Genomic DNA, 24562 nt, shown 5'->3' on the forward strand with positions numbered 1-24562 from the left:
TTGTAGGCTCTAAAGCAGGGATCGGCAACCTTTGGCATGCGGCCCACCAGGGAAAGCCCCTGGCGGGCTGGGCCAGTTTGTTTACCTGCTGTGTCCACAGGTTCGGCCAATTGCAGCTCCTACTGACCGTGGTTCACTGTCCCAGGCCAATGGGGCTGCGGGAAGGGCGGTCAGCACATCCCTCGGCCTACGCCGCTTTCCACAGCCCCCACTCTAAAGTTTTACATTCTTTTATTTTTGAATGCAGGTTTTTTTGTACATAATTTACATTTGTAAGTTCAACTTTCATGATAAAGAGATTGCACTACAGTACTTGTATGAGGTGAATTGAAAAATAATTTTTTTGTTTTTTACAGTGCAAATATTTGTAATCAAAAATATATATAAAGTGAGCACTGTACACATTGTATTCTGTGTTGCAATTGATATTAATCTATTTAAACATCCAAAAATATTTAAAATAAATATTTTAGCAGCATGATTAATCGCACGATTAAACGCGATTAATTTTTTTATTCGCTTGACAGCCATAATAATAATCAAGTCCACAAAGTTCTGATCTTGAGCCCAGTTTGAAGGCACCATTTTAAAGAAGCAGGAGAGTAACGTCTGCTACAAGGAGCGCCCGACTGGAAAGCAGTTGATTGGCTGGCACAGGTGCAGCTGCTTATATATATTGGCTGTAACAACTGAAGAGGGGCAGACTAGTGCGGTGGGTGAAGAGGTAATCTAGGTCTGGGGAGAAGTGAAAGAAACCTACTAAAGGGAGGAGCTGTAGAGCTGGCTCTCTGAGATAAGAACATAGGAACAGGCCATACTGGGTCAGACCAAAGGTCTGCCTAGCCCAGTGGTTCCCAAACTTTTTGGCATCACGCCCCCTTTTTAATTTTTGAGAAACCCTCACACCCCCCACCTCTCTTTACCATCATCTGACCCCCGCCCTGATCCTTGTCCCCTGACCACCCCCCCACGGGACCACACCCCCTATCAACCGCCCCCACTGCCTGTTTCCTGACTGCCCCAACCCCTATTCACACCCCGCCCCCTGACAGGCCCCCCAGGACTCCCACGCCTATCCGCTCCCTGTCTCCTGACCACCCCCCCAGAACCTCCACCCCATCCAACTCCTCCCTGTCCCCTGACTGCCCCCCCGTCACCTCCTGCCCCTTATCCAGCCCCCCTGCCCCCTTACCAGGCCGCTCAGAGCGGCAGGATTGGCTTATTGGAAAGCCTGGGAGGTGGGTGGGCGCAAGCGGTGCTGCCTGTGTGGCAGCATGGCAGTGGGGGAGGGTGGACAGGAGGGGAGGGGCCGGGGGCTAGCCTCCCCAGCCACAAGCTCAAGGGCCCGGCAGCCTCATGCCTCCCCTTGGAATTTCTTCACGCCTCCCCAGGGGGGCACATGCCCCAGTTTGGGAACCAATGATCTAGCCCAGTATCCTGTCTTCCAACAGTAGCCAGTGCCAGGTGTACCAGAAAGAATAAACAGAACAGGTAATCATCAAGTGATTCATTTCCTGTCGCTCATTCCCAGCTTCTGGGAACGGCACGCCATCACAGGCATTGAGAAGCCAGTCTCCATCACTGAGGCAGAGGTCTCTCTCCTCACCTGCGTCCCTGAACAGGAGAGGAGCTAGATCGATGGGCAGAGCAACACAATGCCTCATCTCACCACCAAAGGATCTCTCTATTTCGTCACTGGACAAAGTGATGTCCTTCGCATTTGAGGACTTCAATTGCACAGATATAGGTGTGAGGTTTTTTTTGCAGGAGTGGTGGGTGAAATTCTGTGGCCTGCATTGTGCAGGAGGTCAGACTAGATGATCATAATGGTCCCTTCTGACCTAAATATCTATGAATCTATGGGGCTGGCACTGGATGACTATAAAGTGTTTCAAGAGCTGCTTGTGAGGAGTACCAAGACATGAGAGATCAAAACAGTGATCACTACAGAGAAGTCCCACAGGCTATGTGACATCCTGTCCGCTTCTGGTCCATGCACTTTAGCTTCATTGCAAATATATGTGGCTAATTGCCACTAACTAAGCATGACTTTCTCAATTAGGACAGAGTGCCTCTCTCATGGACTATCCCATTGTGCCACCTTCTAGTTAAACATGGTTCAGCAGACAGTCCCTGCCTCAGTTTCTTCCTCTAGTGGCTCCCCTTTCCCGCACAGCTCAGAATTGGTGTTATGGCTTGGCCCTCCAACCAAGTCACTATGCAAATTTAACTCCTGGGAAAACAAAAGTCCAACTGAAAGTCCAAACAAAAAGTTCTTCCACCCTTCTTGGGCTACTCTCCAGCCTGCCTTCTGGGCTAATTTTTCAGTTCTTTCTTTGCTCCATTGTAGAGCACTGACTCCCATGCTACTTTCCCTGGAATCCCTCTCACTGGAGTTTCCTGATTTCTGCAGACCCTGCCTCAGGGCCTTCCCAGGAGCTCAACCTGCTCCCAGTTATTCCTCTCTCTGAGTTTCATCATCCTTTTTTATGATCATTAGGTGATCACCTGACTCCATCCCCTCCAGACAGGAGTTAGCTAATTATGGCACAGGCAGGGCTGAGATGTTTGTTTTTATAGAAACCTGCACAGGTAGACTGGGCCCTGATTCCCCTTAAAGGGGCCAGCCACTCCGTGATAGACTCCCTTCCTAGCAGAGCTCCCTCATGACAAGAGAGAGCAGCCTAAAGACATAATTAAGATAGGCATACACAGTATGCATACTGTATACTGTGTATGCCTCAGACACCATGGCCAGATGTATGGCCACCGTCATGACCATGCAGCAGGTATCATGGCTCCAAGCATCAGGCATCCCAGGAGAAGTACCGGCCACTATCAAGGACTTCCCTTAGAAGACCAGAGCTGTTCACAAAGTGGACTGACTAACCGCACTCTTCACTTGCTGAAGGTCTCAGAAGCTACCCTACTTGCCTTGGGGATTTACACCTCCACATCATACCTCCAGTACTACTGTCCTCAGTCACAGCAGGGACCATGCACTCCACCCTACCCTCCCAGACACACTGAGTATCATGCCAAGAAGTGTGTGAGATACAAAAGGCGACATCAGCCTTTCTTCTCATCAGCAACCCATCTTGCTCCTAGGACTCATCAGCAGATTTGACAGGATGGTCAAGGGGCACATTGGATTCAGTCTGTAGAGCACCATCTTTGGTGCTCCCAAACCCCAGGAGAGGTTCATATTGCAGCAGTATCAGTATGTCATGCATGGATGCAGTTACACGCTTTCTTTTCACATCTAATGGTATTTAAATTCCTTTAAGGGCCTCCTTCACACCCTGGAGGAATAGACCCAGCTTCCTCAGGGGATGTTAATGTTGTCCTCAGGAAGTTCATGGAGCCTCTCGTTGAGCCACTACCAGAATGTTCCATACACCACCTCGTCATCAAGACTGTCTTTCTGGTGGCCATTGTGTCAGCTCAGACTCGGCAAGCTCTAGGCTCTCATGGTAGGACCACCTTTGAACATACAGAAAAGGTAGTGTTGAGACCACACCCCAAGTTCAAGACAACCTCAGAGACAGACTTTCACTTGAACCTTGCCAGTCTTCTTCCTGAAGCCACACTTGATACCCAGAGAGAAGAAACTGCCTATCCTGACTTATCTAGAGCTTTGCTGTATTACCTTAATAGGACCAAGCCATTTCAGTGGTCTCCTCACCCCTTTGTGGCCACTTCTGGTCCAACCAAAGGCCAAGCCATCTCTTTGCAGAGATTTTCCCAAGTAAATCATACAGTACATTTCAATCTGCCATCAGCTGGCTGGTTAACCTATCCCTTTGAATATCAAGGCACATTGTTCCAGAGCACAGGCTGCATCTATTGCCTGCTTCAGAAACATTCCAGTCTCTGAGATCTGCAAGATTGCAACGTGGAGTAACCCCCTGACATTTGTGAAACATTGTGCCTATGACGTGGCTGCCAAATTTGGTGCCATGTTCAGGTGAGCAGTATGTCAATCTTAGTTTGACTGATTCAGCTGATACTCCTCACTTCCACCATCCAGGGAGGACTCTGCTTGCCAGTCACCTACAGTGGGATCCATATTGACACACATTCTTTAGAAGAACCACAGTTACTGTAAGGTAAGTAACTGTTCTTTAGAATAAAAACTTCAATGTGAAAATGCTGTGAATTGTTTTCCAGCTGAATAGGATCAAAAGTTTTCGTAGAAATACAACTTTTGATTTTGTCATGGTCTCAATCCCTTAGGGTACCAATGTCCAGAAACTAGAGCAGATAGAAACAATTAACAGAGTCCCTGTTTAGCAGTTAACAAATTAACCAGGTTCCCCCATCCGGTAGCTGGACTAGTTGAGTATGCATCTTGAGCACTACTGCAACTAAGACATGAATCATGAGCCTTGTGGACCACAGGAAGCAGCCCTACCAGCTGATCCAGAAGATATTCTCCCCTTTGACTGAGATGGTAGGAGGTGTGCAGTACTTGTCTCAGCAGGAAGCTGCTTTGGTAGATCTTGAAATGTGTAGACAATTCATTTCATGGAAAAATCAAATCATTAATGGTGTAGAGTTAGAAGTCAGAATTGATTTGATTTAAATTAACAATGGTAGACTTGTGTGGGGTTAAATCATTTCCTGTACTTTGAAAGTTAGCCTGAACTGAAATATTAGAATTAATCTAAATACATCAAAATAGCATTTGTTGCTTTATTACCAATTTGCAGTATTACAAGGATAATCTGATAATATATTAAAAACCCTACTTTCATTTATATACAACACATGCTACATCAGGCATCACCAGTTTTTAATGCACATCATACATTTGTAAAGAAATAATGAGGTAATAAGGGAAGAAAGTATAATATGCACATGGTAAAAAAAAAAAAAAAATCTCACAGGCTTATTGTAAGGTATGCCAAATTGCCAAGAGCTTTTTTTGTTTTTCTCAGACATTCTTTCACTAAATTTTATGGTTTTCACTGTAGTTTCTAATTTGCAACAATTATCTATTCTACATATCTACCTCAGCAGAATTCTAAAATTCTCCAAGTTTCCACAATTGATTTTAGTTATAAATATGAGTGACTAATTCTCTTTAATATGTTGACACACAATGTACTCATTAATAATTGTGAAATATGACAAATATAATTGTTCTTGGTTACAAATATTTTCTTCCAAGAATCTTAATCTTGTGGCTAAGGACGTTAAATAGAATATAGATCGGTATCCATCATTTGCCTGCAAAGTTGGATAGCCCCTTTATTTTGTAGCCATTTTCTGATTACAGTGGCTACACAGCAGGTAATGACGTAGCTCAGTATAAAATAATGTTAAATATTTAGGCTATTGTTTTATATGAAAATTAATGTTATTCATGTTGGCTATATAATATGCAATAGCCATTATAAGTTTGGATTAGTTTATAAATACACGCAGGCAGTTCAATTTTAAAACACTCATTTTCCTTTCTTGATCAAAAATGTTTGTATCAGAGGTCAGCTTTGAGAATGATGGCATGTACATCAAGAGAAGAGTGAGAGTGACAGACTGGATTAATTATTACGGTAACTATTTGGGTGTCTGCCCACAAACTGAAATGATTTAGTGATTGTTTTATCTATAACAATTAATAAAAATTAAATTAGGAATAATCCCACTAATACCCTACAGTACATATACCAACTACATGGTTTCAAAGGATGTGATTTCCTGTGTCAAATGATCCCTACTAATAAGAATAAAACTCTTGCTGTACAGATTGTACTGTATTTGAGAATATTTATACATAATACAAAATATTTAGATGCTGTGGCAGTATTTTTAGCATCTAGACATAATTTACAGGGAATAAAACCCGGAAGTGTTATCTACAGTCCATGTCAAATCCCAGTTCTAGAAACAAGAACCTTAATTATTTGTGGTACAAAGAAAGATGTTCTGAAAGTTTATTATATCACTTACATTGTATCTTTTGCTAGAATGAATTTTGAAAATACAATATACAAGTCCTCAAATTGTAGCAATAAATGTACAATATCTTACATTCTTTGCTGCCATAAAGATGTATTCCGGATAGCACATGCAGCTATTACTGCCATTTCATTGTTCTGTTTTAAACAGTAAATTAAAAGAGGAAAAAATTCTTTCAGTGGAACGTGTTGGGGTTAGGCCTGATCATCATAACAACTTTCTTTAGTGAATATGATCCACCACGGAATTCAGCCCAGTAAACACCATCCTGGTATCGACTACGATAGTGTCCTCCCCGATACCAGACTCCATTGAGGTTTGAGTGAGCACAGGCATTATACCACCATCCTCCTTTCTGGTAATGAGCACAGTTACCTATAATGAAAAGCAGACTGTTATTAGTATAGAAACTGAAAATCTTGCAGTGAGCAGACTAGCAAAACTTTCATAAAACAGTTTTAATGTCTAGATATTTTTAAATCTATCAATCTGCTGATGTAAGCAGCAAGGCACACAAAACCTTCCTTTTACAGTCCTCAATCCTGCAATCAAAACTATGCAAGTGGACTCTTCAGTGGAGCTCCACTTTAGTACAAGATTCACCTGCAAGGATCCTGGCCTTAATTTTTAAAATAACATCAAATATTTAAACTAAAAAGTCTTTGTCATCTGTCAATGAAAATCATTAGATTACCGGATTAATTTGTGTATCATCAGAGTAGTTTGTTTTTCGCCTTTCTAAATGTTTTTAATTATATGTTTAAATGTAATTTTCTATCATGTCATTCTATGACTTGCCATTTTCCTTCGTTTTTTTTTCTTTTTAAGCACTTCATACCTGTGTATACATCATGGTCTCTATCCAGTGTGGTGAACTGCTTCCCATTGTGCCAAGTGAAAGAATCCCCAGCGTTGCCATTGTAACGACCCAGTCTCAACTTGTAATATTCACTCTCTGGCTCCAATCTGAAACTGGCATATTCAGCAAATACTTTTCGACCTGACCAGTCTTCCATAGTTACAAGCAGTTTGTAGTTGCCTTGATTTGTAAGCCAATAAATATTTTCTAAACCCAGCCAGTACTCTCCATCTATGTTACCAAATCCTTGCTGTGAAGAAATAGTGACAAATGGATTACTGTTGCATATATGTTTTACTTTTAAATCTCAATACATCCTTAACCATGGCACCTTGATAATGACTACATGGGCATATTTTGAAATTCCAGTGCAACTTCACCTTTGCCCTAAGTATGTTTCAGCACTTGACACCACTACAAAATTTTTCAGAGGAAGGTACAAGAGATCATGTAGTGGACACTCATGGAATAATCTGTCTAATGGAAAGTTTCTTGCCACCCTATCAGTTAGTGGTTGGTTTATAACCTGATAAGTGTATACTCCTTATAAAAGTAGTTGTATCCTATCTAACATAGCTGTGGATGGTCTCATTATTCACGTCTAATTATTTTTTCAGTCCTACTAAGCTCTTAACTCTAAATCTTCCATTAAGACAGGAAGGAGAAAACAAGTTACATTTGTCCTAACCTTGTAAGTATCCCAGTTCCTGAAAAAGTTGACTGATCCATCGAGTCGTCTCTGAATGACAGTCCAGCCACCAGGGTCATGTCGTTGGTCACACCAGACCTGCATAAGTCGATTTGTATTTTCAGGTTTCACAAGATAGATGGAACTGGTGTCATGGCCATCTTCTAATGCCTGTAGACAGTCTCTCCACGGTCCTGTTTTAAAATAAACAGTATGCATTCAGAAAATAATTGTGCTTGTCGTCTTTGTCTTCTGGAATTATTTGAATGTGGAACATTTTTTTCCTTGCATGTACTAGACATGCTTCTGCCAAGTATTACGTGTAACTGTCTTCCTAAAAACCACATATTTTCACCTTTGCCTATGGAAGGTTTAATGTCCAGTAGTGAGCTTGCACAAACCTGGGTTTCTTTTGGTTTCACGAGGTTCTTGACCTCTTTTACTTCATTTATTCCTTGGCAAACCATATTGTGTGTGCTGTTTATACAGTATATTAATTTATTGATCTTGGCTGCCCGCATGTTTTCTTTATGCAATATACAAAACATGGCAGATTATGCAATCTATCTTTTAAATCATAACCATAATTTTTAGTCTTATTCAGTATAAAGGATATTTGGAATTACAGAAGACTAAATAGTGGTAGAAGTGTAATTATAAAGGAAGAAAATACTTCTAGTATGTTCAGACTTGCATGCATGCTGGTGATTTGGATTTAATAGTGTTGTGAAGGGATGCATAGTGTAAAGTATGGAGTGTAGGTTTAAAATATGGAGCATGGTATTGTTCCACCACCTGGCAAAAAGAATTCACAGTATCCAAGTCAGGTAGGAGAAAGGTATTCACTGCAAATGCAGATGCAGTCATATTTAGGGGGATAGTTCAGGAAAGGCAGAGTAGCAGGTAAGATCACTTGGAAGCACATGGGAAAGTCCCTTGCCCTTAAGCATGGGATTTGTGTGCCCGGGGAGACTGAGTCCCGTTAAGCATGTCCTTGTTTGAAGACTCCCCTCTGGATTCTGCCTTGTGGTGAAGTGTCCTTCTGAGATGTGACAGGTCAGAAATTTAAGAGTTAGTTGCTTTAAGGTGCGTAAGCTAGAGGGCAAACTCAGTGGCTGGGTAAGGTAGAATAAAGTTCCCAACAACCATGCAGTCGAAGACCCTTTCTTCAAGGCTGGGTTTATTTTCAAACAAAAGCAAATTAATTCATAATATTGTGTACCATCCAGCCAGCTGGGAAGGGAGAGCGTATACCCCATTCCTGTTAGTAGCCAGGAACAGTGCTTAATTTTTGCTAGGGCTCTAGGCTTGGCAGTTCATAGCCCCAGCACTTCTGGCAGTTCTGAAAGTTAAAAAATTGCCTGAGCCCTGGCACCTCTTTTATTATAAATTAAGCACTGGTCTGGAATGACTACTAATGGAGACACACACCTCTAGGACTTCCCTGACTCAGGGTTCTTCCTGTTTGCTGCCCCAGCCCTAGAGGAAAGAAGTCTTAAACCTGGTTTCTTATAGGTTACATGCTTGTACTAGACATTTGCCTGCAGCTACAGCTCCATGTTTTAAATGGCCAAAGAGTTGTAACAGACACACTGGAATGCATGCATACACCCCAAAGCCTGGTGCCCTTTATACAGGCTACAATTTTCAAAATCATCTAAGTGACCTAAGAGCACAACTCCATTTGTTTCTGTGTCACTTAAAAACTATAGTTGCAATTTTCAGAAGTATCTAAAAAACAAAATAAGGGAAATAGCTGTTAAATACAGAAAAAACTTTACTTTTACTTTTTAAATTAACGTTTAAAGACAAAATCTATATAGTAAAAACATTTGAGAGCAATCTCAGGATAATGAATGTCTGGAAATATATAACAGACTGTAAAGTAAAACAAAAATAGATTTAAAAAATATCCTGTGTGGAAAGATTGTCATTCCTTTAACATGTTATCTGATTTCCTAAGGGAGCAGCATCTGAGTGCCCAGGAAGGAAAAAAATTTGATTGGTAAAAAGTGCCCAGTAGAATTCTGGATTTTGTTGTTGATCCTTTTGCAAAAATTCAGTGTAAACTAACTAGGCCCATCTGAACACCTAGGAATGTTGCAAAAAGAAAATCAGAAACATTCATGAATTCAGGATCCACTTACTTAGTAACTATATTTTGAATTTTAACATTTTGGTGCCTGCATAACATGATGGTGGCCATATTAGAAATGGCTGCATGGACAGCTTTGTTCAGTTGCTATGGTTATAGTGAGTGAGCTGATAGAAGGAAATGATAAAACTGTTATCAGCAAGTAACTGGTCCGGATCAATTTTTAAGGCAACTGAGGGAGTATTATAGTACAAGAATGTTTGATCAACATTTGTAAAGAAGCCAGAACTGAGCTATGTAGTAGACAGATCTTTTTCTTTTTAGTAACAAAAGAGTCAAATTGACTTTGGCTTCTGTTCTGGATGGGGATTTTCCAGCTGAGCTGCACCCAAAAATAACATTGGCATGAAGATCAACGGTAGACTCAGCAATATAATAAACCATTATAGACATTAGCATTGTCACACTGATATCTGAAGGCAAGCAAAAAACAGTTAATGGATCAAAAATGTGGTGTGATATACTCCATACACAGAGGAGAAAGAAAGCTACCCCATTTGCAGTAGTGCAACACATTGGTTTCAGGTATGGAGGATATAAAGCAGCTATTTTTAAGAGATTAGACTTTTTAAAAGAGTTTCTAGCTCAAAGAAAATGTTCTCAGTGTGAAAATACTCAGATTCCTCCTTAATTGGTCCAGTATAAGAACCTAGATAGAATGTGTATAGCATTGTTTTCGGAAATCTTTAAACAGTCATCTCTAGTAGCTTTGCTACTGTGCTCATATTTTTGCCAAAAAGCGGAAAAGTTAAATTAACAAGACACTCAAGTCAGTGATACCTTTAGAGTCCAGACTGAGAGAGAAAAGAGAAGATTTAGTAAAGCATTCATCTTTGGAATGATGCTAAATTGTATGTTGCTATTATAATTAAACATAGTTTTAAGTTTATACAGAATAAATACTTCTGTAATAAAGACTATTGCCATTGTTTTGTATGCATGTAAATAAGAAGATTATAATGAGTTAGCTTAGTTCACATTGTATCCCCTGTATTAACTCACTGCAAGTAGACTAGCAGTGGATAGTCTGTGCCACTTGTTCAATAAATTGTAGCTTAGTTTAGGTGAACTTTTTGTTATTTTAAAAATCCTTTTGTAAATACTCAAGAATCCAATCTAAAGTGGGTGTTTGGGTTTTTTGGTCTGTGTCCAAGTTATTTGATTTTTGTATTTCCCTTTGTCCTCAGCAGCACAGTCCTGTGAATAGAATGCTGCTTCTGAGCCCAATTTCCTTTGCTGCTGCAGATAAAAGTACATGTTCTTGGCTGCTTAAATGAAGATGCAGCCCTCTGTTTTAATATCTGTGTTCTATTTTGTTAAAATGCAGGCGACAGACATCATTGTGTTTCTTTCCAATATCTAGTTCAACACATTTAACTTGACTGTGTTTGACTGTATCAGTCTGCATTTCTTTTCTTTCACTGACTACCCCGTTGCTATTAGTTTATATTTCACCAATAAACCCCTGATTCTAAAAAAACAAACAAAAAAACCCCTTAAATACAGTGAGTTTTATAACAAAGAAAAATACATGAGTTCAAAGCTATTGTGGAACAGACTTCAACAGGAACTAAGGACCATCACAAATGTTTGACCTTGCTTTCTCTCACAAACACATAGCATCATGAGCGCTTAAAACAAACAACCCCTCCCCAACTAAACAAAAAAACAACAAACAGTACTCTGCACACATAGTACTTCTCTGGGGAAGAGGATGAGAGAGAGATTAATCACATCACTGTAAAGAGCTCAGATATTAAGATGATGAGAAAGGTATGAAAACCTGAATAGAATAGAATAATGTTTCCTCTTTCATTGTTATCAGTTAATCTGCAAAAATAGCTTGAGCTCCTACCTCTAAGAGAGTTTTATTATGGTTTCAAACGAAAGGGAAAGCAATTTAAAAAAACCTCACTAAACAAGATGTGTTTGGTCTCACTAATTTAAGTTTGCAGACTTGGGATTTTATGATCATGCAAATATGTACTTTCAAATAGATGTAAAAATGTGTGTGTCAACAAAACATCTGCCAGTGCTGAGGTCTCTAGTATGATTTCTTTTAATTACTACCATTTAATTATTCTGATGTACCTGATTTTGGTTTGATATGGGAAATGCAGTGGTTTTGAACTATTTTTGCTCTTCTGTCATTCTGCTGAAATAGTGATGGACATGACAACAGATATGTTCTATCTAGTAATGTGAAATACTAAACGGTTAAATAGTAAGCATTAGTCTTACCAGTTAACCGACCCTAACCATTAGCCCTGGGCCGACCAGCTAACCCCAGCCCCAGGCCACCTGATTAGCCTGCTGACCTCAGCCCCACGCTGGCCGACCAACCTGCCAACTCCAGCCCTGCGCTGGTCTGCCGGCACCTGCCTTGTGCCAGGCTGGCCGATGCCAACACCACGCCAGTCGACCCCAGCGCCACGCACCGGCCAGCTGGAGCAGCCCCAGCCATGCCGACCCCGCACACTGGCCAGCTGGAGCGGTCCCAGCCCTGCACTGGCCCGCCAACCCCAGCCTTAGCTGCACCAGCCAGCTGGAGCAACCCCAGCCACAGAGGCCCTAGCCCCTCCCTTTAATTGGTTAACTGTTTAAACGATATTTTAATAGTTTAAACAGTTAACTTTTTAAACGGATATTTACATCCCTAGTTCTACCTAAATGAACCTCTAATGTTCAGTAGCAGTTAGTGGATTAAAGGATAATCTCGGATCACTGCTTTAGGAATGTTCTGAGATTCATTTATAGATTATGAAATATCGTATGAAATATGGTCTAGATCAGGGGTGGGCAAACTATGGCCCAGGGGCCACATCTGGCTCTCCAGACTTTTTAATCTGGCCCTTGAGATTCCGCTAGGGAGCAGGGTCGGGGGCTTGGCCCACTCTGCGCGGCTCCCAGAAGCAGCAGCAGCATGTCCCCCCTCCTGCTGCTATGCATAGGGGGCAGCCAGGGGGTGCTGCACCTGCCTCAAGCACTGCCCCCGCAGCTCCCATTGGCTGGGAACCACAGCCAATGGGAGCTGCAGGGGTGGCACCTGAGGACTGGGTAGCACACAGAGCCGCCTGGCTGCCCCTATGCATAGGAGCAGGAGCAGGGACATGCTGCTGCTTCTGGGAGCTGCTTGAGGTAAGCGCTCCCCAGAGCCTGCACCCCGACCCCCTCCCATCCCCAAACCCCTGCACCACCCCTGATCCCCCTCTCATTCTCCAAACCCCTTGGTCTCAGCCCAGAGCCCCCTCCTGCACCCCCAACCCTTCATCTTGAGCCCTCACCCCCCCCTCGCACCCCAGCCCAGAGCCCCCTCCCACATCCTGAACTCATTTCTGGCCCCACCCCAGAGCCCACACCCCCAGCTGGAGCCCTCACCCCCTCCTACTCCCTAACCCCCAATTTCATGAGCATTCATGGCCCACCATACAATTTTCATACTCAGATGTGGCCCTCGGGTCAAAAAGTTTGCCCACCCCTGATCTAAACCAGGGGTGGGCAAACTTTTTGGCCCGAGGGCCACATCGGGGTGCAAAACTGTATGGAGGGCTGGGTAGGGAAGGCTGTGCCCCCAAAACAGTCTGGCCCCTGCCCCCTATTCGCCTCCTCAAACTTCCCACCTCCTGACTGTCCCCCTCAGAACACCTGACCCATCCAACCCCCCTGGTCCTTGTTCCCTGACTGCTCCCTCCTGGAACCCCCCCCGCCCCTAACTGCCCACGGGACCCCACCCCCATCCAACCCGCCCCGCTCCCTGTCCCCCCAACACCTATCCACATCCCCGCCCCATGACAGGCCCCCCAGGACTCCCATGCCCTATCCAACCCCCCCGTTCTCTGACTGCCCCAGAACCTCCGCCCCATCCAACTGCCTCCTGTCCCCTGACTGCCCCCCGGGACTCCCCTCCCCTAACCGCCTCCTGCTCCCTGTCCCTGATTGTCCCCCCAGACTCCGTACCCAACCCCCCCACGCGTGCCACCGCCTCTTTACCATGCTGCTTACCGAGCCTTCCGGGCCAGGATCTCAGGGGCCGGGCAGGACGGTCCCATGGGCCATAGTTTGCCTACCTCTGGGTTAGTCCATATTTGAGATCTGACAGCAGTTCTAGTTACCATAGTTTCTGCAGATAACTTTTGCCAGACATAATCCTTTCCTCCCCAAAAGTGTAATAGGATTATTGAGTTACACAGAGCGACTTGATGAATGGAGATAATGAATGAAAGTGCTTTTGGCAGTTGGAAGCCATGCAGAAAGTAAATGTTACAGATGATGCTAAAAATACCATAGACTGGCAAAGTTTTCATTTGTCATATGTTTAAAATTAGCGTCTCTTTCAGGTGGTGCACTGCAAAGCCTTCACAAGGCAGAATATTTTGGTAAACTGTCCCTTTTATATGTCTCTATTACAGAGAGAATATATGACCGTGCAGTTCTTTTTCCTATGTACTGTGTGAAAAGTAGTACAAATGACTGCCTGGAAGAGCCATTTTAAATTAAACCTACTGATTTTGATTGCTGTGTGTTCTCCATTGTAGTGTGTGTCCCATTCAGTTTATGTAATGTGAGGATATCTATTTTGTAATTCTGGTCAATTTATATAAACATGGACTGCATATTACAGCTAATTAAGAATCCAAGAAACTGTTGTTTTGTGTTATTTTAACAACTGGGGAGGAATGAAGGAGTTCTGGTCAACATTCCAGACTGTGTGCTAAGTTGTTTCAGATTTGCCTGAGTTCCAGAGTCTGTTGCCTGGTGTGGAACATGTTACATCATTTTCTGTCTCCATCTGATCTTGGTTTGTATCAGTGAGGCTTCTGCTGCTGTTCATACTGGCAGGCCGACTTACAGCTCACACCTTTTTGCTAGCTTTTATTAGTCTTATAAAGTAATGGTAGAGAATTTAGTAGATTTCATTTTCACTTTCTTGTACAGTTCATTAACATAATGAGTTTTATTTTATTTTAATTCATTTGTTTGTAGAGGTGACATCTGTTATTGCTGAAAACTTGTATTAACCAGTTTCTAACCAATTAACATTGGGACTAGCAAGCAACATTGCTGTATTGACAATTGCTGTTTTTACTGGTGATCATGATGTGAATACAGGATAGAAGTTTTTATGGTTAGTGAAGGCGGGCATCTCTTCCCTGTACAATAAACCCCAGTCAGAACACATTCTATGGCAGGGGTGGGCAAACTTTTTGACCCGAGGACCACATGTGGGTGGGGAAATTGTAGGGCTGGGGCAGGGGGTTGGGGTGTGGGAGGGAGTGCAGGGTGTCGGAGGAGGTTCAGTGTGCAGGAAGGGGGGCTCAGGGCAAGTGGCTGGGGTGCAAGAGGGGGCGCGGAGTGCAGGAGGGGGCTCAGGGCAGGGGGTTGGGGTGCAGCAGGAGGTTAGCGGCTCCTGGGGGCGGGGTGGAGCAGGCGGCTTCACTGTGCGCTGACCTTGCCTGTGGGTACCATCCCCAAAGCTCCCATTGGCCGCAGTTCCCCATTCCCGGCCAACGGGAACTGCGGGGGCGCTGCCTGCAGGCGAGGGCAGCACACGGAGCCCTCTGTCCCCCGCTCCCTCAGAGACTGCAGGGGTGTGGTGCCATCTGCTTCTGGGAGCGGCATGGGGCCAGAGCAGGGAGGGAGCCTGCCTTAGCCCGCTGCGCCCTAGTTTGCCCTCCCCTGTTCTATGGTGATTGTATCTCAGGATTTTAGCTAATTTAAACAGGAGCAGGAGGAGAGAAGTTTTCATCATACTGTCATTCGGGGATGTTCTGAACCCTTACTTAGAATTATCCACTGGACAGAATATGTAATAGTTATTATTTTGGATAGTGTGAGGATATTTATTTTGACACTAAGGTGTTCCTGTTTGCAGATTTCTTACACTGAATTGCAACAGATACTTGTATCTTAGAAGAGTGGAGCCCTTTCATTGATTTACTGTATTTGAATGTTCAAGAACTTTCACTATGGATTCATGGTATGCCCAGGAGAGAAGCTACTCGGGGAACTTCTGTTAGCATCTAGTCACTTTGACTCAGATTTTTAAAGGTATTCAGGCATAGTGATGCTCACCGTTGCAATTCCTAACAAATTTAGGAGCCTAATCTCATATTCGAAAGAGATTTAGGCATTTGGGGTATGTCTACACTGCCATTAAACATCCAGGTCTGGCCCGTGTCACCTTCCTTGGATTTGTGCGGTTTGGGATTAAGGGGTTGTTTAATTGCAGTGTAGACGTTCAGGCTCGGGCTGGAGGCCAGGCTCTAGGATCCTGCAAAGGAGGCAGATCCCAGAGCTCGAGCTCTAGCCCAAGGCTGAATATTTACACTACAATTAAATAGTCCATGAGCCGAAATCAGCTGACATGGGGCAGCCGCGGGTGTTTAATTGCAGTGTAGACAAAATCCTATTGACAGTAAATAGGACTGTAGTTCCCATAAGCCTGAAAATGAGACTTAAGCTCCTAATTAAATGAGGCATTACAACGCTGAGCATCAGAATGCCTAAATACTTGCATTTTTATATAAATGAGCAGTAAATTAAAAATTTTAATATTTGGCTTAGTCATTGTGAGGTATCGTACCAGCTGGTCCAGTGACTGCTGCCTTGTTCGCTGTGTAATTTCGCACTGTTGTACATTTGCTGCATATGCTGTGGATGGAGAAAACTGGTCCTATTCAGCTGCTGCCATTTATGGCTGCGCATGGAAAACAAGTCCAGATGGTAACTTTGCTTCATGGGTTTTATGTTTACAATGACAAATCACTCTTTCAGGAATTAAAACAGAATATCTCAATTATTTTAATTGTATTTTCACATAGAACCAGACAGCAAAAGCTTCAGGGGCAACTTTCAGCAAAATGCTTTATAATAAAGTAACACATTTTGGCAAATGCATGAATGAAAGCACCTAATCCTATCCACACAAATTAATTTGTTCATGATAAAACTCATGTCTTTCAAATGATTGCACTCCAGATATGTTTGTACATTTTTAGACTGGGATTTGTGAGCATTCTTTCTCTAGAAGTGCTTCATTGTATGATACAGCAATATCTTCATGTTGTTTTTGTGATACATTCTGCCAGTGCTGTTCATTATGCATGCATTGATTTTTATCCTCTCTTGGGATTTGTTAGGCGCTAAAAACAGACCATGATGTTGAAATACAGCCCAGAACTTCAAATGTTCCTATTATATTTATGACATAGTACTGAAACCATAAAGGGATAATGCCTTTCTATCTGTTTTAAACCTGACAGTTTTTATTATAGAAGCCACATTTTGGCTGAGTTATATGAATATAGAAAAATGCTCAGCATGCATGCGTGGTAAAGCCATGTTTCTTAAGAGCTTTTAAAATATTATTAGCAAAACATTTTAAAATAGTGATTGCTTTATTATGTCTTAGAGTAGTATTTATTATTATTTATTTGTAACATAGTGGCTGTAGTCAGGGAGCATGGTCTGGTTGTGCTATGCGCTGTACAAACAGAACAAAAAGACAGTTCCTACCCTAAAGATCTGACAACCTCAGTAATATTTGCACTATCTTCTACTACAAACTCTCTCCTGCACATAGTAATTATGTGTGTATGATACATAGAATCAAGAGATGATTGGTGGGATTTTCCTGACACCCATAAGCCTCTCCAGTTCACATAGAATCATAGAATATCAGGGTTGGAAGGGACCCCAGAAGGTCATCTAGTCCAACCCCCTGCTCAAAGCAGGACCAATTCCCAGTTAAATCATCCCAGCCAGGGCTTTGTCAAGCCTGACCTTAAAAACCTCTAAGGAAGGAGATTCTACCACCTCCCTAGGTAACGCATTCCAGTGTTTCACCACCCTCTTAGTGAAAAAGTTTTTCCTAATATCCAATCTAAACCTCCCCCACTGCAACTTGAGACCATTACTCCTCGTTCTGTCATCTGCTACCATTGAGAACAGTCTAGAGCCATCCTCTTTGGAACCCCCTTTCAGGTAGTTGAAAGCAGCTATCAAATCCCCCCTCATTCTTCTCTTCTGCAGGCTAAACAATCCCAGCTCCCTCAGCCTCTCCTTATAACTCATGTGTTCCAGTCCCCTAATCATTTTTGTTGCCCTTCGCTGGACTCTCTCCAATTTATCCACATCCTTCTTGAAGTGTGGGGCCCAAAACTGGACACAGTACTCCAGATGAGGCCTCACCAATGTCGAATAGAGGGGAATGATCACGTCCCTCGATCTGCTCGCTATGCCCCTACATGCCATTGGCCTTCTTGGCAACAAGGGCACACTGCTGACTCATATCCAGCTTCTCGTCCACTGTCACACCTAGGTCCTTTTCTGCAGAACTGCTGCCTAGCCATTCGGTCCCTAGTCTGTAGCTGTGCATTGGGTTCTTCCGTCCTAAGTGCAGGACCCTGCACTTATCCTTATTGAACCTCATCAGATTCCTTTTGGCCCAATCTTCCAATTGGTCTAGGTCCTTGGTCTTGGTCTAGGTTACATGCCTGGGTATATTAATTTTGAATGGGACAGATGTGGATACACATCAATCATAATAATGTTTCATGTGGAGCAAAGGAAACATTTTCGGTGTGTGGTCTGTAAAGCCTTGTTTGTTTGTGGCTGGACATATTTTTGATTCAACCCAGGAGTTGTGTAATTATTCAGATATTTTTTAAACAATTAAATGTTATACTGATGAAAATTACTGGATTAACCACCATGCAGACTGAAGTCTACTGTTTATCCGCAATACAGGTACAGCATGGCAACAATAGTGCAAGCTTCCTCAGCACTTAGGAGGAGGGGGCTACTGCTAAGGTTAAAAGACAGATCAATATCCATAGCATCTAGTCGATGGTCTATTTGTTAATAATATAATATGCCTATACTTATCTCTTATACAGCACTTTTCCTCCAGAGATCTCCGCATGCTATACAAATGTAGGGTATCACTATTCCTGTTTTTCAGAAGGGTATACTGAGGTGCAGAGAGGTAAAGCGACTTGACTAAAGTCACACAGCAGGTCAGCAACAGATCTAGGAAGAGAGCCAGGGTCTCCTGACTCCCAACCTAGTTGACCTGTTTACTCAGTGGATAACATTGCCTCATACAGGTTTCCTGGAAAGGTGGTGGATTTATGTGATGTGATGTAGACATCTCAGTCTAATTCCTAGTGAACAAACTATCAGTTTATGTTTCAGAGAGACCATTGAACAGCTACTAAACAATGACCACTTTTAATCGCTGGTAATTTGAGGCCCACTGAGGTCAGTTACTCATATAATGAAGGGGGAAAATTGGGCCCCTTGCCTGAATTGAAGGAGGTGAAGTAGAGATGAAAAATTATGTCTCTGTTACCAATTTCCCAAACTGTAATTTTTAGAAACTGAGTTTATCTGTATAATTATTCAAAGATTAAGATTTTGCGGGATCATTTGACAAGAAGTCACTGAATAGCCCAAACCAGGGAGCTTTGAGAACTAACAGAAAATGTTTGGATTTTTGTTTTTAAGAATACTATTTAAAAAGGAGCCTATATTAATACAATTTAGGCACCCCATATTATCGCGAGTGATTTAATATTATCTCACCTACAGGGGGTCAATATCATATCCTACAGAGCATACTTGGAAAGAAATTAAAGAGACAGACTTGATGTCACATTAGTTAATTATTTCAGAAAAATGTAATTTAATTAAGGTTGAAGTATTAATAATACAGGGCATAAGATAATATGGTTAGCTATTGTGTTGCAGTTTGAATTCTGAGGTAACACTGAAAGGAAGCTTTAGGGGGTGGAATCTAGGTTCTGGGCTGGGAAGGCATATTATATAAAGTGGATAGAAGAGTTCCTCTAGTCTTATTTCATTTCCAGTATCCAACTTGGAAATCAAAGTTGTGCCAATCAGAAAAACCTTTCCCAGGGAAAAAGAAAAGAAGTACTTGTGGCACCTTAGAGACTAACCAATTTATTTGAGCATAAGCTTTCGTGAGCTACAGCTTACTTCATCGGATGCATTCCCAGGGAAGTGAGCTATTTGTCTAGCATGTAAAAACTGAAGGGAAGGAATGGGGAGCTGTCTAACTATACTATACCATTTCTTCTAAATCTTCCTAGCTCATATTGGCAACTTTCTTTCCCTTTAGAACGGACAACCCCTGCCAATTCATTTGGACAGAGCTCAGAAGATTCTAATTCATTGAGACTTTAATTGTGCATCCTAATTTATTTTAACTCCAGCCAAGACTTGCCAACTGTCTTATGTCATCTTATGCAGTATGATGAATCCTTTGCTGCCACTCCGGCTCCCCTTCTTTTGCTGATAAAAGAGAGAATCTCTAAAATCTGAAAATATATGTTATAGGATCTGTAGCTTTCCCTTTGCCAGCACTATTAAGAACAGTTTCCATTGAACAAGGGCACTTTAGTCTTTCAATTTTTAACTAAGAAAAGTAATCATATGATATCTATTTCTACTTTGTAGTCTTCTGCCCTGTTGTCATATAACACAAGACTTGATGCATACTAGTCTGTATCGTGTCTGTCTTTAACAATGTCCAGTAATCTTTTGGGAAAATTGGAAACTAGGATTGAAAATGTTCCATGCATCAACAATGCGCTTGTTCCTTGAGCCAAATGGAAATGTAGGCAACTGAACTGTACAAATTTCTAGAAGGTAGTTCTACCTGAGTGTAAGTCTTAGCTGGAATTTCTTAATCAATAACTCCTTTCATAAGTAGTAGGAGTTTTTGAATTGGTATGTTGGAGTAGGAGTTTTTGAATTGGTTACTTTTATCCTGTCTGTAGTCATTTGTCATAATCTCTGAGGGTTGCATTTATTAGTTAAGCTTTCTCTTTTTTTTGTACATTGTTTTAGTACCTGAAACTCTATTACAGGTTTCTCTGATTTAATGTTAGTGCAGTGCACCATTTCCGTAGTGAATATGCTTGCATCAGATATCCCGCTCAGTAATTCAGTAATCTAGGGAGGCATCTACACAGATGTGCATTTTCTCCAGCTAGATTTATTGTACTCAAGAATTAGCTTGAATTTTGTGAAAGATGGTATCCTTTTCCAGGTCTGCTATGTTGCCTGTTACTATTCTAGTGCATGTCTGATTCAACACATTGTCATTCTCACTTGCCAATAGAAGGTAACAACTGGATAGAGGGTAATGGTATAATTGTAAGAGATGAAACAAAGTTGGCCAATTTAAGAGTTATACATCTTTTCCTAAGCAAATCATTGCTGAATGCCAGAATTCACAATGACCTGATTTTGAATTTTGAATATTTTTCAGTGTGGAGTGCATCATCTTCATAGATAGAGAACACACTAGTGCAGCCAGAAGGATGTAAATATTAGCTGGGTATATATGCAGCACTGCTGGTCTTTAAGTTTTGTACTAATATGGACATCAGATCTGGTGTTCACACTCCCTTGTGCCGAACAGTTTTTTCTAATTTCCTGGAGAAATGGGACTATATGGCCTTTCCCTGCTATACTCGGTTTCCTATGGCTATGTGTATGCTGCACACTGCTTGTGGCAGGGTGTACGGTATGTGTAGCTATGTGCTATAGTGAAAGGCAGACTGTGCCACATTATGGTGTGTAGCTGCACGTGTCAGTGAGAGGCTCTGGTGGCGGCAGGCAACAGGAAAAGGCTTGGCGGTGAGGAGCTGTCAGAGCCTTTCCCCGCTGCCATAGTCTTTCCCTGCAGCAGCAAAATAATCCAGCAGCTCCCTGTTGCGGGGGAAGAGGTCTGGTACCAGGCAGCTGCTGAAGACTTTCCTTGCTGCAGGAGTCTTCCCCTGTGGTGTGTGATATTTTGAGGTCTAAATGCCAGACTCACTCTTTAATAAGACTGTCCCCAAGTAATTGCACAAAAAGATAAATGCGTAATGAACCAATACTGATTTCCCCATAGAATTTTAGTGTAATATTTTCTGGTTAAGTGTATACTAGCTGAGAGACAAGGTGGATGAGGTAATATGTTTTATTGAACCAGCTTCTTTTGCTGACAGAGAAAAGCTTGGCCAATAAAAGCTATTACCTCAACCACCATGTGTCTCTAATATCCTGGGACCAACACAGCTACAGCTACACTTCATAGCTATTAGTGTCATTCACCTTTGAGCTCACTTTAAGAATATATGATGTGTGGAAAAATGTTGTTAGAAGTAAATTTTAAAATGACTCTCCACCTTATTCATACCAATTATTTCCTAAAATAAATAAAAGTCAGTTTAATTGGAGAGTACCTGATAATCTGAGAGGTTTGACAAGACCATCCAGCAAATGTTGGAAAGATTTATGGAATGGGTGTAATAAGCACCTATCGTTATACCTCAGTTTTTGGCTACACAACTTTAGACACTTAAGAGGGGCCTCACTTTTTTAAAGAAAAAGCTGAGCACCCGTGCTTTGAAGATCAGGCCCCTTTTATATGTCTCAATTGGAGTGACCAAAAACCAAGGCAAGCAAAATCAATAATAACTTATGAAAATGTAAATGTCTGGAGGCTTTCAATAGACTCAAGGATTTATGACTAGAGCAAGAGGAGATCAAAGGTCTCTTACTTACTGGGCACCAGACTTTAACTTTAAGACAAAATCTAGTTACTGGTCTCCTCCTGAGGTAGCGGAGCTGTGTGCTACCTCTTGCTCAGGGCTTATGGAAAAGCCACAGTTTAGCCCTGAATGTGTAGCAGTGTCATTGGCAAGTGTCAGTGAGTTAGAGGTCATAAAAGGAACATAGTTTTCTCACTCAATTGTCTAGGCACTGTGCAGGGATTACAGAGAAACAAAGAGATCTGCCCTTGAGGGACAGTCAAAATTCAGATGCAAGAACACTTTTGACAACATTTGGCATTGCTCCGATTTATGCTTGTAAATTAAAAATGGCAAGGGGGAAACAGCTTTTGACCCATTAAGAGTTCAGGGATTTAAACTGAGCTCCATGAAGTAGTGATCAAGAGGGAGATTTTCAAAAACACCTAAGGGATTTCAGAGCGCAAGCCCCATTAATAGCCAATAGAACTTGTGCTCCTAAATTCCATAGGCACTTTTGAAATATCTTCCCTGCCCTTAATCTTTATTTGTGACTTGTACAAAACCAGTTATGCTGTTGGTGTTTAACAAAATGGTGACCGTCAGGGCACATTACAAGGCCATCTCATAACCTAGGCTTTTGGGGAAGTAAGCATTTCATAAAGGCTGGCTTTTGTAGGAGGTGTTAGGGTCTAGTTTTGGTGTTCTTTAATTTGATTGTTGGTTTTGGTTAGTTTTTTACTTATTTTTCTGCTTTGGGAAGGCTACTGGGTTTTATTATATTGCTTGTATTTCAAAATTACGTCAAAGGTACCTAGAACTCAAAATAATCACTTTTTTCTCTTTGTGTTCTAAATGTAAAATAAATTAACAAATAATAAATAATCAGGTTAATAGAATTAACAATAATCTTGGAGCACTAAAATGAGAATCTCTCTAAGTAACCCTAATTTTGACCTAAAAGTAAATAATCCTGAAGCACAACAGTTAAACTGGTTATGTCCTCCTCATCTCATTCTTACTCTTAGAAACTGCAATACATGGAACAATTTGAGAAACAGTATAAGGCCAAAGTTTTAGAAACTGACTCCCCACCCCCCACTATAATTTGAAAACAGTGTTTTAGCTGGGTTGGGTTTTTTTCATGTTTTGATTACTCACAGGTAATACCTTGTATGTCATGTTTTAGCCTGGAGCTGAGGTTTATGGCACAGTTCTAAACCATGGAAATGAGGAGTTTATAATGGAAAAAATTGAAACCATAAAAACAGTATTTGAAGTGAACTGACATATTGCCATTTTATATTTCTAGAGTGATAACATAGTTGCAGCAGAAAAGCAAAGTTTGTGTTGAACAGGTGTTTAACAGGCCAGATCCAAAGTCCATTTGATTCACTGGAAGTCTTTAATGAGCTTTGGATCCAGCCCCAACTGGCCAGTATATCCAGGACAGACACAGCCTTTCACTGTTTGTTAATTGGTGGATTTCAGTTTTTAAAATGTGCCCACCCTTTTCACACATAATGTAACTTTAGAGCAACATTGCAGACCAAGGACTAAGAAATATAATAAACCCCCCCCCCCCCATCACAATTCTTCAGAAAACTCTCCTGCTCGTTCACCAACTCTTCATCCTTTTCCTCCTTGAAAAAAGCCTGAGTACAAATGAGCAAGTTCAAGCTGTGGCAAGCCAAAGTTGGAAGCTAATTCCTCAGTCTAGGACTTGTGAATATAAAGGCCCTGCCAACAGCATCCCTGCAATAAAGGAGGTGTTAGCTTGAATATCTCTCACATTATCTCAGCTACATTGATATTGCATGGCAGACACAGGTATCTTGAGTTATCCTGGACCCAGCCTGTTTAAGGTTTTTTACATCACAATAAATATATTAAATTGAACCCAAAACAAACTGGGAGCCAGTGGAGCTCACAAAACACGAAGTACTGTGCTTCCTGTAAGAAACACCCTTAAAATTCAGCTGCTGAAGTAGCTGAAGTTTTTGAATGCTCTTGTGTGGAGAGTATTGCAACAATCCAATTTCAGGGGGACAAAATGTTGCTTACTGCAGCAGGATTTCTGTATTTGAAAGAAGAGGATGGAATCTCCTGGTCAAGCATAAATATTAAAGCACCCTGGGGCACTGCCACTACCTAACATTTGCAAAACTACACCAAGTCCAGGCAGACTCCAAGGTTGGGAAGGCAATAACAAAAGGCAGACAAATTCCCTTAATAGAAGGACTCATCGTACCTCTGCCAGTTCTCCTAGCAGGTGCACCAAGTCCACCAACATAACCTCAGTCTCATCTGTGGTGAATCTGAACCAGTTCACCCTCAAACTTTTGCATTAT

At 41.9% G+C, this 24562-nt stretch overlaps 2 protein-coding genes and 1 long non-coding RNA gene across 25 annotated transcripts in view; 2 read left to right on the forward strand and 1 right to left on the reverse strand.

Annotated features, from left to right (window-relative positions):
* RALGPS1 (Ral GEF with PH domain and SH3 binding motif 1) overlaps nucleotides 1–24562 on the forward strand; it is a 399374-nt gene that overhangs the window by 173040 nt on the left and 201772 nt on the right. The window lies entirely within an intron of this gene.
* Nucleotides 402–6803, forward strand: LOC140899444 (uncharacterized). The gene is made up of 3 exons (XR_012155329.1): nucleotides 402–4109; nucleotides 5487–5558; nucleotides 6793–6803. It is a non-coding gene; the product is annotated as an uncharacterized lncRNA (long non-coding RNA).
* Nucleotides 4690–24562, reverse strand: part of ANGPTL2 (angiopoietin like 2) — a 43822-nt gene continuing 23949 nt past the window's right edge. Inside the window, exons 3-5 of the mRNA XM_073315038.1 lie at nucleotides 7512–7705; nucleotides 6803–7073; nucleotides 4690–6339 (exon numbers count right to left, since the gene is read on the reverse strand). Coding sequence (XP_073171139.1) covers nucleotides 6140–6339; nucleotides 6803–7073; nucleotides 7512–7705 — 665 coding nt within the window. The 3' untranslated portion in view covers nucleotides 4690–6139. The remainder of the gene's footprint in view (nucleotides 6340–6802; nucleotides 7074–7511; nucleotides 7706–24562) is intronic.

The sequence above is a fragment of the Lepidochelys kempii genome, chromosome 16, assembly GCF_965140265.1.
Source record: "Lepidochelys kempii isolate rLepKem1 chromosome 16, rLepKem1.hap2, whole genome shotgun sequence".
NCBI lineage: Eukaryota > Metazoa > Chordata > Testudines > Cheloniidae > Lepidochelys > Lepidochelys kempii.